This window comes from Anopheles coluzzii, chromosome X (assembly GCF_943734685.1).
Source record: "Anopheles coluzzii chromosome X, AcolN3, whole genome shotgun sequence".
Lineage (NCBI taxonomy): Eukaryota > Metazoa > Arthropoda > Insecta > Diptera > Culicidae > Anopheles > Anopheles coluzzii.
The window spans coordinates 19637515-19655647 of NC_064669.1; the positions used below are offsets into that span (position 1 = coordinate 19637515).

The following is an 18133-nucleotide window of genomic DNA, read 5'->3' on the forward strand; positions in this document are numbered from 1 at the left end:
GCAGCGCCATCTCGAGGCAATGACACAACTACTCCCCTTTTCACAATAGCGCCATCTACGTAGTTAGTTATGCAAGTTATGGGGTCAAAGGGTGGGGTCTTGACTAATCATTAGGAAACATTTGTATGTCCACGGAAAGAGGGGAAATTAAGCCAGCGTACAAACCCAAAAATGTAAACATCGCTAACGGAACACAGCAATTTGTAATGAGTACCCCAAGAAATACATTCAGAATTCAGTTAACAGTACAGATTTTGGAGCTAGAATTTATTTCTACATCTTCATATCACCTTTGTTGTGATTCTTACACTTTATTTAAGATACAATAGGAAACACGTTAAATAACACATAGGACGATACGCGAATACTGGTGTGTGGGTGTGCAACCGTCCGTTGCCCTTGAGCGCTCGGTATCAACTCTCATGCGGCTCCGGTCCTTGTTCGCCAATACGGGAACACTCAGGCACTCAACACGATCGTGCTTCAATAGTCGACAGGCGAATGTCGACGTCGAGCAGCTGGCGCTGCTGAGGCTGCGTTCCCACAACATCTCCCTTCTTTTAATACAGCAGGTACGGGTCGAACCAACGCGGTGCTTTTCTATCTCTAAAAGAGCGGCGTGGTGGTGGTACCGGCTGTGCTCCTCGATGCGACTCTTCAGGGATGCAATCACGTTCAGGAGGTGGTGATGCTGATGATTGGGACACGGTCCTATAAGATGATGATTCAGCGGACGACGGTGATAGATTACACGGAGCTGAATCGGACGGTGGCGACAACGACAATGACGATGGAGACGATGAGGACGATGATGACGATGAATCAGGTGACGACGACGGAGGCGTAAGGTTCCACTCATCCAAGAGAATATGTAGCGGCAAAAGGTGTTGATCACGCTTACTGGATTGCTGGTTAGAAGGGACCCGACGACGTAGTTGGTTGATATGGCTTCGTATAATCTTATGGTCCCTGTCATAACACAGTACATTACATTGCCGCATTTCCGCAATATTCTTCCTGGCTTCCATTTCCATCCGTTCTGCGAGTAAATCTTAGCGAAGACTAGATCATTTGGGACGAAATTGCGTCGTTGCTCATCGTTATTGGTTTCTTGCGGTTTAGGCACAGGGCGTATAAGCTCTAAACAAGTGCGAATTTGTCGTCCGAACATTACTGTCGCTGGCGCTTCGTTATTTGGCACTTGAGGATTTGGCGTGGCGCGATATGTTTGTAAAAACGTGTCAAGTGCATCTTCTATCGCAGTTCCATCGCTCGTGATTTTGGTTATGGCGCGCTTGAATGTATCCACGAAGCGTTCCGCTTGCCCGTTAGACTGAGGGTGGAACGGGGCGGATGTGAGGTGCTCTATACCGTTACAAATACAAAAATCCTCAAATTCGGAACTGATGAATTGGCAACCATTATCGCTAACAAGGGTTACTGGCATACCGTATCGCGCAAACATGGTATTAAGGATTCGTATGGTCGCTTTGGAAGTTGTGCTGGCAGTCCTTATTACCTCTGGCCATTTAGAGAAAGCATCGACTACGATTAAGTAGGAGAAACCGTCGATGGGGCCAGCATAATCGATGTGGATACGTTGCCACGGTGCAGTTATCTCAGGCCATGATACCGGGCTAGCGTGTGGGGGTGATTTCGCTGCGGATGCACAAGCGTTACAAGATGCTACAAGTTCAGCGATATCAGTGTCTATCTTCGGCCAGTAGACGTAGCTTCGTGCGATCGACTTCATCCTTTGTACACCTGGATGGCCGTGATGTAGTTGACGCAGGCATCGTTGCCGGAGAGCCTTTGGTATGATGACTCTCTCCCCGAATAAGAGACAGCCTCCCATCTCTGATAAAGCTTCCTTCCTAGCGTAGAAGCATGCCAGCTCACCACTGAACGTACTGTTACGTGGCCAGTCTTGTCGTACAAACTGTATGACTTTGCTCATAATGGGATCGGATTTAGTAGCCGTTGCGACATCCGTTGCATTTAATGCAACTGAACTCAATGAGTTAACGACGACTGATCGTATGTCCTCCTCTAGGCCGATGCTAGCAATCACGTAATCCTCCTCTAATTTTTCGTGATTTCGAATCAGTCGCGAAAGGATGTCGGCGTTCCCAAAACTGTCGGTCGATACGTAATTGATGTCGAAATCATACAGCTGTAAGGTGAGCGCGAATCTCTGCAAGCGATTGGCAATGTAAACGGGGATGCCTTTCTTGCTGCCGAAAATTCTCAAAAGTGGCTTGTGGTCTGTTTGTAGAGTAAAATGCCGTCCAAATATAAAAATATGGAATTTCGTCACAGCGAAGATAATTGCCAAGCCTTCCCGATCTATCTGGCTGTAGTTTTTCTCTGCCTTTGTAAGTGCACGGGACGCATGCTGCACAACTTTAAAAGTTCCATCGGGGAACTTGTGACCGATTGTTGCGCCTAATCCGACGGATGACGCGTCCGCGGATACAACGATCTCACGCCTTGGATCGTAGTGCGTCAGGAGCAGTTCCGATGATAGGATACTTTTGAACTGCTCGAAGGCTTTTTGACATTCAGGGGACCACTTCAACGAACTGCCTTCTTTCAGTAGGTTGTCCAACGGGTATCGAAGCTTGCGCATGTTCGGGATGAATCTTCCATAATAGTTAACGGCGCCAAGAAAGGAACGTACACCACTAACGTCGGTTGGCGCTGAAAGATCCTTTATCGCAGCTATTTTGGCTGGGTCTGGACGAATGCCGTGGTTATCGAGGATGTGACCAAGGTAGCGAACTTGGCGTTTGTTGAACGAACATTTCTCCGGGCGGATGGTGAAACCATACTCCTGAATGCGTCTCAGGGTTTCGTTTAGTACGTCGTCGTGTTCCCGTTGTGTTCGTTCACCAACGATAACGTCGTCCATGTAACTCGCGACACGTTCCATTCCAGCAAGCATTTGGTCCATAAGCTGCTGAAATGCGCCTGGTGCTACTTTAATCCCTGGTGGCAGGCGATTATACAGGTACAACCCTTGCGTGTTTATGGTGAGCAAGCGGCGACTTTGCTCGGCAATGGGGACCTGTAAGAAAGCATCAGATAAGTCAATTTGGCTAAAAATTGTCGAGTTACCCAGTTTGGTGTAGATGTCCTGTGGCAGCGGCAGCGGATAGTCATGGGGGTGGAGTGATGCGTTGAGTCCCGTCGAATAGTCTCCGCATATTCTCAGTTGTCCATTCGACTTGCGTACCACTACAATCGGTGCTGCCCACTCGGAGTGCTGGACTGGTGTGATGATATTGAGCCGCTCCAGTCTATCAAGTTCGGCGTCCACTGCATCGCGCATAGCATAAGCTACGGGACGTTTTGCGCAGAAAACTGGACTGCAATTCGGCTTCAGGTGTAGTGTAACCTCAGCTTTCGCACAAAAACCCATCGTTGATTTAAACAGGCCGGGAAATTTTCGAACGATTCCCTCCGGAGTAGTAGCTGTGCTGGTAACATTGTTACACAGCTGGTCTATAGGCACAGACCATAAGGAGAAAGCTTCAGCAAGGTCGATTCCCAGCAAGGCCAATTCTCCTTTTGCCACGAAAATTACAGCTTGCTTCTCCTGCCCGTTGATTCCAACCGTTGCTCGAAATTCGCCATCCATTTCGAGTTTGTCACCAGATGCCGATTTCGCGATTACAGATGATGGGAATAATTGCGGGCTACCGATGCGTTTCCAAAGCCGACGACTAATCACGGTGATGTCCGATGCTGTATCCAGTTGGAGCCGAATTTGTGAACCGTTGACCGAACACGATAAAAATTTCCTCCGATGATGTAGGCTGTTCACATTCACGGTGACACTTTGCATATTGGCTCGTTTACGAAAAGTCTTCTTTCGATGGGGCTGATTCTTGGTACGTTGCTGCTTACAGAAACCTTCGCGATGGCCGACCGATCCGCATTGTGTGCATGTGTGCGTCTTGTAAGTGCACTCGCGAGTCCAATGCAGGGATCCACATAACCAGCATGGTCGACTAGGTTTACCTGTACGCTGTTCGTTGGTGTAATGAGACGGGCCTGTGTTGGTGCGCTGATTCCGATTTGCGTTACGTTGAACGGAAAATACTTGATCACTGCGGTCACGTTCAATCATCGCACTATCCTGACGCAAATTCGTCATACGTTGACACTCAGCAGAAAGTTGGTCAAGGGTTACATCCTGGTTCTCCTCGATGCGATGTAAAAGACGTGTACGAAACTCGATGTCTTCTTCGCCCTTCATACCGCAAACGAACACTAAACACTTTAGCTGCTCTTCCGTTAGCCTTCCCAGCTCAAAATCGACGATGCCACGATTGACCCGGCACGCGAAAGTGATAAAATCCTCGGTGCGAAGTTTGGTTAGCTTCAAACACTTGTATCGTCGATGAAGCAAGGATTCTTTCGTGCCAAATAAGCTGGTCAATTTAGCAACTGTTTCCTGCAAACTGTAATCACGCGGATGCTTTGGCAGTATGTAGCTGGTGTAACGGTCGTGTTCAGAGGTTCCCAATTTTCTCATCAATAAACGCACTTTTGCCTCGTCTTTCAAGCGTGCAGCGTCTTTAAGGAAAAGATCCTCGTATCTCGTGTACCATGCAGCGAAAGTTGAACCGTTTTCTTCGTCATACCTGAATTCCTTAATGTGACCGCATAAGGAATCGAGTATTTGCTCAAGGGGGGTTAGTTCGATAGGCGCTTTCGTTTGCTGCATTAATTGCAACAAAATTTGCTGCTGTTGCGCCATCTGCTGTTGCATTAGTTTCAAAATTTGTGCCGTTGCAGAATTATCACTTTCCGGAACATTCTGTACTGACGATGCAGAAAATTGTGGGACCGAACCATTTTGCTGTACGAACTGGGTCAGTGGCACTTGGGGACGTTGACCTGTATCTTGCGGTGCGTGCACTGTAACCGGGGCAATCACGTTTTGCCAACCTTGCGATGATCGACGTTCATCTTCTTCTTGGCTCATCCTGCGGCGTTTCCTTGTCGGTGGAATAGCTTTGCACTACGCGAAATTCACTTCCGATAAAAATTCGTCACAAACTTTAAAAATCCTCGTCGCCAACTGTTGTGATTCTTACACTTTATTTAAGATATAATAGGAAACACGTTAAATAACACATAGGACGATACGCGAATACTGGTGTGTGGGTGTGCAACCGTCCGTTGCCCTTGAGCGCTCGGTATCAACTCTCATGCGGCTCCGGTCCTTGTTCGCCAATACGGGAACACTCAGACACTCAACACGATCGTGCTTCAATAGTCGACAGGCGAATGTCGACGTCGAGCAGCTGGCGCTGCTGAGGCTGCGTTCCCACAACAACCTTGCTAGCAAATCTTGCATAGAGTCCTTGGCGGGTAGCTCTTGCTTGACACTTGTTAGCGCTCTCCGGTGAATATGGTAACTGTGCTGATTTTTGCTCCCTTGGAAAACTCGAGTCGCGAGTTTTAACTATCTAGTGAGGGGCGCAATCCTACACAGTAGGGATCGAGAGCAGGAAGGAAAATAAATATATATCATAGATTCGAATAGTGCAAGTAACAACCATTTCAGGATGATCAGATAATCAGATAATCAGATAGGAACATACAAATATAACTTTATTAAGTAGAAGATGAAAACAGTTACGATAGAATAGCGATTAACGAAAAGTATCGGCGCATTCAAAATAAAAATCAGGTTAATCGCAGAGAGAGTGAGATAGCGAGATGCGATACATCCGTTCGTACGGAAGTGTCAAAATAGGAGGCTTTTCGAGGAGAGGAAGAAAATCGTCAGTCTTGTAATTGATCTTAGCAAGGATGGATGCAACTACTCGATTGGACAAAATAAAAAGCTGTTATTAATAAAAATAATATTTCGGAAATCACCACACACATATGGAAGGTTTTCTTTCCAACAGAAAAAGAGAAGTTTTGGAGATCATACAACGTTTGAGCGCAATAAAAGATTGGATAATAGGATAAAAGCAAAAGGCAAAACTAACGATGGATTCAAATACAACAATACAAAAGATAAAGTAACATACTCTATAAAGTAAAGGAAAACCGGGCAAACCAGAACAAAACAAAACAGAGCTATCAGAAAGCACAAACGTGAACCTAGCAAAGATGTTTCCTCACAGAAAAAGAACAGATGGCCTAAGTTGCCGGAACTAGTTTTTATAGAGGTTGGTTAATATAAAGTCACCAGTTGCGGACTAGTTTTAGAGAGCCCAGAAACTGGACTCTGAAGCCGAACCGCAATATAACCTTGCAAAGGGAAGAAAAACTTGTTTTGTACTATGGGAGCACAGTTGAACGGTTCAACAGTACTTCAATACAGGACCCATGGTCTTCAAACCTCTGGTCCGGTGCGTACCTTCATAATGGCTTTGTAATTAATGCAATGCATTAATAGCGAGAGTCTAAAAGTGGTAGTTTTGCATCCGTGTGATGGCCTTAATATGAAATTTACAAATACCACACCATAAGCAAGACAAAGAGGACTTTCTAACTCTGCTGATATTCCGTAATATTGTTTGGAGTTTCTGAAGTAATACTTAATAACGTTTTGTTGAGGAGCATCAGAAAGAGCAAAATTGCATCCTTAACCACTTGGTTAGAATACACTTGAGAGTCTTATTGTGTCCTTGCCGAGTAAACTAGATGTTGTGAATACCTCCACGTGAACGATTTCGGAAGAAGACAAATTGTTCGAATGTACCTAATAAATAATGTAATGTTTCGCATTTCAAACAACACTCAAATAAATAACTCTACAAGACCGAAAAGTTCACTATTATTTTTAAAAGATATTTTATTTAAAATTCCTGCATCTACTTGTTGCGCTTTCTAACCGCATCGTCTTCGGCCGTTTACTTTACCAAAGATGCTACGGCGATTCATGTACGTGGTTGTCATAATTTGCCTTGTTTGTATTTTTTATGTTCCATTCGACTTAACTTTGCATACCCTTTACCTGTTCTCCTCTATCAGGGCTCTAAGTTGGGCCGATAATCACGATTCAATCATGTTTGTTCGTACATTAAACATAAGTAAAAGTTCGATTTGCTGCTGCTGCTGCTGCTGCTGCAGTGAGGATTAAGCTCTTTGTTTCCATGTTTTGTGTTTGCATTCTTTAACACGCCCTTGCAGCTCATCATTGGCTAAAATACTTCCACATACTCTCTGACTGCATTCAACGCTTTCGCAAACACACCGCACAACAACAACTCGCACAAGGGCTCAAGGCGAGAAGCGCTCTCCTTCCTCACTAGTCTGCTAAATAATAAACGAAATAAAATATGAGTAAAACTGCAAACACACACCGGCGTATATTGTTTTGCTTGATCAAGGGGTTCCATTTTTTTCTACTTCGTCTCTTTAAGTGGAGTGAGTTTTTTGATTGGGCAATAGAAAGAGTTGTTGTTATGTGCTGCTGAATTGCGGCACAGTGCGACGGACCACACGCAGCAGCAGCCCTCGTACGTATGTGTCTGTGTGTGCTGCATTAGACACACTCGAAAAGTAAAACAAGAGAACTTGCTTAAAATTCACAACTAAACGAAACAAAGAGAAACTACTAACAAGTGAGTTGTTTGTTTGCGTTAAGAGATTACGACAATTATTTGAATATTCTACACACTTAGCGGCTAGATTTTTTTTAATATAGCGGCTAGTTTAATGATAAAATGTTTTTGTTGTTGCTCGTGTAATAATTATTAAGCTAATAAAATGGAACAATAGCGGGACGGGTTGTGTGGAGGGTGTTTTTTGAAGAGAGTTCTAAAGAGTTCAAATTTAAATCGAAAATATCTTTCGTTGCCAACGTATAGGGGCGCTTTGTACGAAGGAAGCGGCTTAGCGTTTCCTCTGGAACGAATTCCCCTTCACACGATTAGACAAAAGTATCTCGGAAATGGTGCGAACATTTAAAAAAAATCAACTGATTAGTAGCAACTGTCATGCTTTTGCTCATGCGAGACAACGTTGGCTACGGCATCTGCAGGATTTCTAATTGTGTAGTAAGCTGCAGCGCTACCGCTGCATCGCTGACGTGAATAATACACGGTTATAAAAAAAATATATATAAAACATAAAGTACACACGTCGATCGTCAACCCCGTTGTGAATGAATTTAAGGGAAGAAGGTTTAGGACTGATCGCCCGTCGCATTGTTTCTATTTTTCTCCTCTCGCTCACTCTCTCTTCTCTCTTTTCTCTCTCTTCTCTCTCCATCTCTTTTTTCTCTCTCTCCCTCTTTCCCTCACACACACATACAACCTCTTATAACCTTTGTAAAAGCGCACTATGTAATAACATAAAATATATTACTCTTCCGGGATAGTCTTTTATGCTGCGCGTCCCGGAAGGGGACAGTGAGATTGTGTATGGATGCGTGTGTTGTCGAAGAGAGCGTAAAAAAACACACACACACACACAGAGCTTATACAAACAATTAACAAACAGTTTCTATGTACAAAATCGAACCCCGCCATCGTCTGGCCCCAGCTGCGGAGTGGTAATGGTGGCGCGGCAAATGCAGTAGCAAACACCAGCCAAACCATTTCTAGTCCGGGGCGGAAGGGATCTGTTTTCGTTATAGCAGTCGGTGCGAAGTTTTGTTTTTAGTTAAAAAAAATGCGCGTGCACCACTCGGAACATATACGGCACCAAAGGATCGCTAAGTTATACAGCTACGTACTATAAAAAAGGATAACCCTAAATTATGTTTGTAAAAAAAGTCTAAATAAGGCTTCCTCACTTTTCTCTATTCCTCTGTCTGCTCCTTTTTTCTCCCATCTTGCTCCTGCTGTCGGGCATCCTCCTGCTGTCGGGCATCCTCCTGCGAAGCATCTTTTCTATACCAGCTACTCTGCGTTTTAACTTACAAGCTAGCACGTTTGCTACACTACGCACTAAAAACAGATATGTGCAATTACAGCGCCATTGTTTAGTCCTTTTCTTCCCTCTTAGATTTTGCTATACACATTCGCGCATATCTCTCATTAAAACTTATATAATACGTTTGCTTCTGTCGAGTGTACTTTAAAAAGAAAATAAAATAAAATGTATCTTTCTCTTTGCCCTCCTCCCCGTTCGCCTACGGTTTTGCGCATGTTTTGTCTGCAAATAAAGGAAAGGGAGGATTTTGCCCTAACACCTAACAGCCCTAGCGTAACCTAAACAAAAGCGCACACAAAACGCGCAGTACGTCAACAACAAGATTCTATTCGGGTATTGTGCCAGGGACAGGGAAGGGAAAGCCTCAAACCCACCCGGCTCCGCGGCCCCTCGTAACCCAAAGTTTCGTTTGTCCATCCGGCCGCACCAGCCGCGCTAGATGTAGATCGCCTCGGAGCCCTTGTTCGCCTGGTGGCCGGCCGCACTCGTTACGTACACGTTGTTGGCCGGCGACTGCACGCCCTCGGACCAGTCGGACGTCGAGTGCGGCGAGGAACTTGACCAGTGGCCGGGCGATTCCGGCGATGGCGTTGGGTAGCTGTCGAGCGTCTGCACCAGATGCTGGGGCGTCACACCGCCGCTGTGCTGGCTCGGCGGGGTGAGATATTGGTAGAAGGATGATTGTTGTTGTTGCTGCTGCTGCTGCGGTTGCTGCTGCTGCTGCTGCTGCTGTTGCTGCTGCTGTTGCTGCTGCTGTTGCTGCTGCTGCTGTAGCTGTTGCTGCTGCATCTGATGATGAGCCTGCTGCTGCTGCTGCTGCTGCTGGCTGTTCAGCTGTGCCTGCTGCTGTGCAACCATTGCCAACACCTGCTGCTGTTGCTGCTGACTCAGCGGCGACAGGTGCGCGGACGCAACCGTCATCGCGGAGTTGGTCGTGCCGGTGGTGTTCTGTGAGGTCGATGCTTGAGATCCTTGACCTAGAAATATGGCAAAAAAAGAAAGGTGGAGTTAGTGAACATTCATTCCCTTGTTTCTTTAACCTGTTCGCACTCTCGCTCTGTCTAACGTACCAGCAGGACTGCAGAATCCGGCCAGCTCGAGCCCGCTGGAACCGTTCACGAAGTTCATCTGCAGCCCGGCCAGCATTGCACTGTTCGAGGTGGCGTTGCCGGTATTGCCCCCGTTGCTACTGCTCAACCCACCGCCCATCTGCTGTTGCTGCGGGCCGCCTCCACCATTGCAGCCTAAGCTGGTGCCACCCTGCTGCTGCTGCTGTTGCTGCTGCTGCTGCTGCTGCTGCTGCTGTAGGTTGCTGCTGGAGATCATCTGTATGTTGTGCTTTTGCTGCTGCGCGTGCCTCATCGCCTGGATGTGGGTCGGTGAGGTCGGCAGGCTGGGTCGCGTTTTGGCGGGTGAGGGAGAACCTGCAAAGGCGTTGTGATCGGGAGACACTGTAGCGCGCCAAACGCAGCGAGACAAACCAAGCGAGAAAGGTTGAAACAAAGCAAGATAGAGAGAAAGAGAAAGAGAGAGAGAGAGAGAGAGAGAGAGAGAGAGAGAGAGAAAGTGTTAGTAAGTATTATATCCATTATTGTAGATTTAAGATTAGATTATAGATTAGATTAGATTAGACTAGATCATAGCATATTATAGCATGTAACTGTACGGAAAGAAATGAGAAATAAAACCCGGCACTTCTCGTTGAGCCTTGCAAGTGATGATTATAACAGTAAGCTTGCAGAAGGGAAGAGCGTAGCTGCAGCACCGAGCGGATTAGTGCGACACTTACCTATATAACCTTGAGGCGAGAGCGCCATGTTGCTCTGCACCGAGTGTGGTGGCGACTGGTTGGAGTACGGCGGGCTGAGACCACTCTCGCCCATCGTGTGCATGGCCGTGTGCATCAGGTTGTTCCCGCCCGGGCCCATACCGTTGGACGCGAGCGACCCGACACCACCGCCGCTTCCCCCTCCGCCATTGTTCAGTGATCGCTGTTGGCTCATGAGCAGGTCGGAGAATTGATTGCCGCCGCCACCGGTGACGTTGCTCCCGAGCGAGTAGCCGTAGTTGTCGAGCTGAATATTGTGCAGCGATTGCATCGACTGTGCGCTCTGCAAAGAATACAAAAAAAACATTAGTCATTAAAGCACACAAACCAAACTACAAATGCTGCGAGCAGCCACTTACCTTTATGCAGTCTTCGTAGCTGGGAGGTTTCTTCGGCATCATGCCGTTGCCGGCAACCGCTCCACTCCCGTTAGGGCTGATCGCGTCCAGCTGGTGGACGGTCATCGCGTTCGAGTAGAGGCTGACCGAGTCGTACGGGCTGTTGAGGTTCGCGATCGGCGACTCGACCGAGCTGAGCTGATCGTCCGCCAGCCCCAGCTCGGTCAGCCCACCGTGCCCGGGAGTGGCACCGCCGGAGCCACCGCCGCCGGACGCCTTCTTTGCCGCACCGGTCGGCTTCTTTGCTACCGCTTTTCGCCGCATGCTGCCCGCGACTAGTTCGGCCGCCCCGCAACTGCCGTCCTGCGGGCTGGTCGGGTTTTGGCCGAGCGACAGCCCGCCGCCCATGTTGGCCACTGCTGCCGCTGCCGCCGCCGCCGCCTGTGCTGCCGCGGCTGCCTGTGCCGAAGATCCTGCCACTACACCGCCCCCACCGCCAACGCCACCGCCGTTCATCTTTTGCTGGCGCTGCTTCTTCTGCTTGCTCTGCTTCGCCGAAGCGATGATGGTCGGGTGCGTGATCATGTGGGCGTGCGTCGGCGACATGATCGTGTTGCCACCGCCGCCGCCGCCGGCCGTGCCCGCCCCGCTGCCCGCCGATATCGTCGTCACCATCTGGGGCGACCGGGGCACGTGCTCATCCAGCAGGCGCACTATGTCGTGATGGAGTCGCTCGCTCGCCACGTCCCGCGGCAACCGGTCCATATGGTCGGTAATGTCCCGGTTGGCGAAGTTGTCCAGCAGGGCCCGGCACGCCTCGAACGAGCCTTCGCGCGCCGCCAGAAACAGGGGCGTCTCGTCCTTGTCGTCCTGCGCGTCCCGGTTCGCACCGTGCGTCAGCAGTATGTTGACCGCGTCCACGTTGTTCACCGCCGACGCCCAGTGCAGCGCCGTCTTGCCACTGTTGTCCGCCGCGTTGATGTCCGCATCGGCCTGGATCAGATCCTCCACCATGCCCTCGATCGCGAGCCGCGCCGCCAGTATCAGCGGCGTCGTGCCATCGTGCATGCGCGCGTTCAGGTTCGTCGCCCGGTTGCGCAGCAGTATCTGGAACACGCCCATCGCGTCCGCTGCCACCGCCGCGTGCAACGGCGTCCGGCCCGTGTTGTCCTGGCTGTTCGCTTCTGCGCCCGCGTCCAGCAACCGTTTCGCCGCGTCCGCCCGCGCGTACCGTGCCGCCAGATGGAGCGACGTTTCGCCCGTCTTGTCCATGGTTGCGTTCAGCTCGGCGCCCTGTGCCACCAGCTCCGAGATGATCTGCGCCGCCGAATCGTCCGTCGAGTCAATGTCCTCGCCCGAGTCGAGGCCGCCGCCCCGGACCGCCGCCACCATCAGCGGCGTCATGCCGCACGGGCCGCGCACATCCACATCCCGCACATCGCCGTCGTGGTGCGTCGGCGGCGTCATCATCGCCGGATGGTCCCGTATGTCGGCCGCCTCGAAGTGCTGCTGCGCCCAGACGCGTGGTTCCGTCTCCTCGTAGTCCGTGATCGCCGTGTGGTCGCTCGAGTAGCCCTGGTCGATCGCCCGCATGCGCTTCCGGGCCGTCGGCATCTCCGACTCGTCGTCGCTGTTGCACCACGGCTGCCCATGCCCCATCATACCGTGGCCACCGGCCCCGCCAGCACTGCCATGGCCGCCTCCGTTCGCCACCACCATGTCCACCATCGACGGGTTCTTGTTGAGGTTGCGCATCTCCTGCCCGTCCGGGCGGCGGCGCGACGGCCGCCGCACGTTCGTGTTTGCGGTGAAGAAACCCTCCGGGAACCAGGTGATACCGTGGGCGCGCTTCCGATTCACCACCAGCACGGTCACCAACACCATCAGCAGCAGGCCGAAGAAGCCCACCAGCACGTAGTTGACGTTCGTCGCACCCGGCAGCCCATCGTCGTCCGGATTGACGCCCTTCACCTGGTAGATCGGAAACTGCTTCGACAGCGAGTGCTTCGAGGCCGTGGCCGCCAGAAACTCGGCCGCCTCGTTCGCCGTCCCGAAGCATTCCGCGCCGCTCATCCCGATGCACTTCCGGTTGTCCAGCTCCAGGTACACCTGAATCCCGATCTGGCGCGTTTCCGTGTACACCACGTGGTGCTTCCGCCCGAACTCGCTGTCGGTTAGGCCCTGCAGTGCGGTGCCACCCTTCCACGGGTAGATCATCTCCATGCCGGCCGCGTTCTTCTTGATGCGAACCGTCGTCCGCAGCTGGTGCCCCAGATCGCGCAGGAACTGGATCGCGTTCAGCCGGAACGTGGCCGCATCCATCAGCAGTATGATCGAGATCGCACCCTCCGCCAGCTGGGCCGGCTCCTTCTCGTTCTCGCAGTCCAGCCCGTCCCAGTTGCACTCCGCATTGTTGCAGCCGTAGTCGCAGAACCCGTTCGCGTAGTGCTTCTGGCAGTACGCGTCGTAGATCGGATTGCACGGCTGCAGCTTCTTCTCGCAGTCGCGCCCATCGAACAGGCAGGCCGCATTGTTGCACTCCTCGTTGCAGAACCCGTCCATGAACACCTCCCAGCAGTTGATGCTGGCGGTGCAGTTCAGCCACGGATTGATGCCGAGCGAACAGTCGTTCCCGTCGAAGTCGCACGCGTACGTGTTGCACTCCTCGTCGCACCGGTGGTTGCCCTGCTTCTCCCGGCAGCCCTTCTTCACGCACTGCGACCGCTGGTACTCCAGGTCGATCGCGTAGATGTTTGGCAGAGCCGCGCCGCCATGCTTGTGCCCACGGCCGCCCTGCTGCTGCGTCGTATCGTACCAGCCGTGGTAGTGCGGATCGTACGTGCCGCACGTTTTGCCGCTCCACTTCGGCGGGCAGAGACACTCGAAGTCGCCCAACTTGTTCTGGCACGGGGCGCCCTTCTCACACGGCGCCGATGTGCACTCGTCCAGTATGTCCAGCTCGCAGTTCACGCCGCTCGTGCCGAGCGGACAGTCGCACCGATAGCCACCATCGTCCGCGATCTGGCACAGCCCGTTAATGCAGGGATTGGAGTCGCAGTCGTGGCCGCTGAACTCGCAGTTCTTCCCGTAGTACCCGTCGGCGCACACGCAGTGATGGCCGGACTGGCGCGTCGAGCACTGTCCGCCGTTCAGGCAGGGGCTGTTGGCGCAAAAGTCCACCTTCACCTCGCAGTGTCGGCCCATGTGGCCCGGCTTGCAGTTGCAGTGATAGTCGTTCACCAGCTGCACGCAGTCGAGCGTGCCCGGATTCGAGCACGGATTCGACAGACATTCGTTGATGTCGCCCTCGCACCGGGCCCCCACAAAGCCGGGCGGGCAGCGGCACTCGAACCCGCCGACCTTGTCCACGCAGCTGCCATTGTTGTGGCAGGCGCCCGGCGTACAGTCGTCCGTGTTGATCTCGCACAGCACGCCGATCGTGCCGGGCGGGCAGGAGCACTTGTACCCGTTGACGAGATCGTGACAGATGCCACCATTTCGGCACGGGTTCGGCTTGCACTCGTCGATGTTCAGCTCGCAGTTCTGGCCCTGGAACCCGGCCCGGCACTGGCACCGGTACGAGCCGATCAGGTTCTTGCACGTGCCCCCGTTCCGGCACGGTTGCGACTCGCACTCGTTGATCTCGTGATGGCAGTACGATCCGGTGTAGCCGCGCGCGCACCGACACCGATGCGAGTTGCCAAAGTCCTCGCACGTCCCGTTATGGCAGAGGTGCTTCGCGTCCACGCCCTTCCGTGCGGCCGCATCCTTGCACGATACCATCTCCACGTCGCACAGCTTGCCCGTCCAGCCGGCGGCGCACGCGCAATGGTACGTGTTTTCCTGCTGCGTGCAGGTGGCACCGTTTTCGCACGGATTTTGCGAGCACCAGTCGACGTACTCCAGGCACTGCTTGCCGGTGTACCCGTACGAGCAGTGGCACGTGTAGTCGTTCTCGTAGTCATGGCACGTGGCCCCGTTCCGGCACGGCTGCGAGTCGCACTTGTTGATGCGATACTGGCAGTTCGAGCCGGTGTAACCCGTCTCGCAGGAGCAGTTGTAGCTGTTGATGCCGTCGATGCAGGTGCCCCCGTTCATGCACGAGCTTTCCGTGCAGTCCTCGTCGTTCGTTTGGCAGTTCATCCCGCTGAACCCGAGCGGGCAGGTGCAGGTGTACGAGTTGACGTACTGGTTGCAGGTCGCGCCGTTCTGGCACGGCATCGACAGACACTCGTTGATGTCGACCTCGCAGTGCTTGCCTTCGAACCCGTCCACGCACAGGCAGGTGTAGTCGCCGATCCCGTCGAGGCAGGTGCCCCCGTTCTGGCACGGGAACGACGCACAGTCGTCGGTGTTGATCGTGCAGTCCCGCCCCTCGTACCCCTTCGCACAGATGCAGTGGTAGGAGCCGTTCGTGTTCCGGCAGGTCGCACCGTGCCGGCAAGGCGACGACAGCGCACACTCGTTGATGTCCTCGTCGCACAGCCGGCCGGTGTAGCCTAGCGTGCAGGAGCAGGCGAAGTCGAGATAGTTCGGGCTCGGTGAGCATTTGGCCCCGTTCCGGCAGCGGTTCGGCTGGCACGGGTCCATCTTGGACTCGCAGTCGCGCCCGGTGAACGGTCCGCGGCAGACGCACTTGTACCCGTTAACCAGATCGATGCAGGAGCCCCCGTTGCGGCACGGATTGTTCACGCAGTCGTCGATGTTGATCTCGCAGTTGCGCCCGGTGTACCCCGGCATGCACTGGCAGGTGTACGCGTTGAGGCCGTCGCGGCAGATGCCGCCGTGCTGGCACGGGTTCGAGCCACACTCGTCGATGTCGATCTCACACCGCCGTCCACCGTACCCGGGCGGACAGTGGCAGATGAACTGGTTCACACCATCCTCGCAGCGGCCGCCGTTGATGCACGGGTTCGAGGCGCACTCGTCCACGTCGCTCAAGCAGCGGGCGTCGAAGTAGCCGCGCGGACACTCGCACCGGAACCCGTTGACCAGGTCCATACAGACGCCTCCGTTCGCGCACGGGTCCGACGCACACTCGTTGATGTTCGTCTCGCAGTGGAAGCCGGTGTAGCCCGGCACGCACTGGCAGGTGTACCGGTTGATGCCGTCGATGCACTTGGCCCCGTTCCGGCACGGGTTGCTGTGGCACTCGTTCACGTTCACTTCACAGTTAGGACCGGACGTGCCCGGCTGGCAGCGGCACATGTACCCGCCGACCAGATCCTCGCAGTGACCGCCGAACAGGCAGGGATTCGATTCACACTCATTGATCTGTATCTGGCACAGGTAGCCGGTGTAGCCCGGATTGCACAGGCAGGTGAACGAGTTGTCGCCGTCGATGCAAGCGCCCCGATGGCACGGGTTCGACTGACAGTCGTTGATGTTCGTCTCGCAGGACAGGCCCGTGTAGCCGGGCTGACATTCGCACGAGTAGCCGGCGATCGAGTCGTGACAGATGCCGCCGTTACGGCACGGCTGTGACATGCAGTCGTCGATGTTGATCTGGCACCGCAGCCCCGAGAAGCCAATCGCGCACGTACACTTGAACGAGTTGACCATGTCGCGGCAGATGCCACCGTTCAGGCATGGGTTCGTCGCACACTCGTCTATGTCGATCTCGCACTGCGTGCCGGTGTAGCCTGAAACATGGGCAAAGAAAAGAGTGTCATTAAACGGAGAGTTCCTCAGGGATGTTAGATATACTAGCTGGCATTACAGGGTTTTCCAGGGGTTCTCATAGCTGTGGGACACTTTGTTGCCTCCTTTTTACTTGATATGAACTTAATCTAAGGCGAATTGGAATCTATGGCACCCTTGTTCGACAAATCTAGAAGGAATTTTGAATAAGCCTGTTCAAAAAGGGTACCATATAGTCCAATTTCCATCATATGAAGTTCACTTCCCATAAGAAAGAGTCTGGGAAGTGTCCCACAACTATGAGAACTCATGGACAACCCTGTATATGAACATGGGAATTAAAGAGTTTCCCGCAAAAGCGTGGGATATTTCAGACACTTTGGAATCATTTTCGTAAATATTAACGCTTTTGGTGACATATTTGTATCTTCTCGTCACAATAGAATGTCTCGTGTGTAAGAGACATGAACCAGTGCTGCAAAATGTCATGAGCATCGCGAGATTTTCACCAACGAAAACAACGAAAACATATCCGTGGTAGCTAGATGCTCATTGCTGATACCCAATAAAAGTGCGTTATGACATGCCAAACGCGACATGCGAATTCTTAAATCCAACGTGATACTCTGACTGACAAGCTGAGCTTAATGCCGTCGCAAGCATTATCATGACTTTTTCTGGCTGTAAACAATGCTGCCAGGTGCCACTGTTTCAGTCACCAACACTCATGACTGAAAAGAAACTCAAATCAGATCACGTACATAACTGAGATGATCAATGACGAGACTCAAACAGTTGGAGAATCAACCACATGCTTGGTGACATTTTGTTTAGCACCCAACTCTTGGTCACTCACTTGGTCACGACATTTTTGTCGATGATAATCACGGACTTGGCGCGTGGGCTCAAGCAACAAAATGAGCATGCTATCTTCTTCTGTCTGTTTTGATGATTTGTCGGGTCGAACAGAGCGCGAAACCATACTCATTATGTTTCTTGGAACCATTCCCAAACACCGTATATCTCCCATGCCTATCGCGATGATCACCGACTGAAAATGTCGCGACCAAGCGATGGTCGCATAAATGGCATGAAGCATGTATTGGTCACACCAACCATTCTGAGTATCACCTCTGATTATCACAATTTAGTACGTGACGCTGATATGGATTTTGTTTCTGTCAGATTTTTTTATGACATTGACAGGGACTTTCTGTAGCTCTGCCAGCAAGAGAATAGAGAACCTTCTAATGCGATGTTCAAACTGATTATAATTACCCAATGTCGTAGGAATTCTCAAACAGTATGCTTTACTACAAGACTTATAACTAGACTAGATTTATAAACATTTCATCTTCTTTCTTTTGAACGACGACTCCAAGCGAGAGACATATATGAAGCGATAAAGTCGAGTGAT

The 18133-nt window shown here is 51.8% G+C and overlaps 2 protein-coding genes across 3 annotated transcripts in view; both read right to left on the minus strand.

Moving 5' to 3' along the window:
• Positions 1-292: 292 nt before the first annotated feature.
• Positions 293-2071, minus strand: LOC120947303 (uncharacterized protein K02A2.6-like). Its single transcript, XM_040362510.2, has one exon. The coding sequence runs from the start codon at positions 1955-1957 to the stop codon at positions 338-340; it is 1620 nt and encodes a 539-aa protein (XP_040218444.2). The 5' UTR covers positions 1958-2071; the 3' UTR covers positions 293-337.
• Positions 2072-6798: 4727 nt separating this feature from the next.
• LOC120961045 (neurogenic locus Notch protein) overlaps positions 6799-18133 on the minus strand; it is a 76223-nt gene continuing 64888 nt past the window's right edge. The window contains exons 9-12 of one of the 2 annotated variants that reach the window (XM_040384630.2): positions 11098-16718; positions 10700-11021; positions 9981-10334; positions 6799-9887 (exon numbers count right to left, since the gene is read on the minus strand). In XM_040384630.2, coding sequence (XP_040240564.2) covers positions 9346-9887; positions 9981-10334; positions 10700-11021; positions 11098-16718 — 6839 coding nt within the window. In that variant the 3' untranslated portion in view covers positions 6799-9345. Of the gene's footprint in view, positions 9888-9980; positions 10362-10699; positions 11022-11097; positions 16719-18133 lie in introns of both variants that reach the window. The other variant, XM_040384622.2, reaches the window with a different exon arrangement.

Bases quoted from the DNA above. Each gene is read 5' to 3' on its own strand.
- LOC120947303 (XM_040362510.2), bottom strand. From the start codon at position 1,957: ATGAGCAAAGTCATACAGTTTGTACGACAAGACTGGCCACGTAACAGT.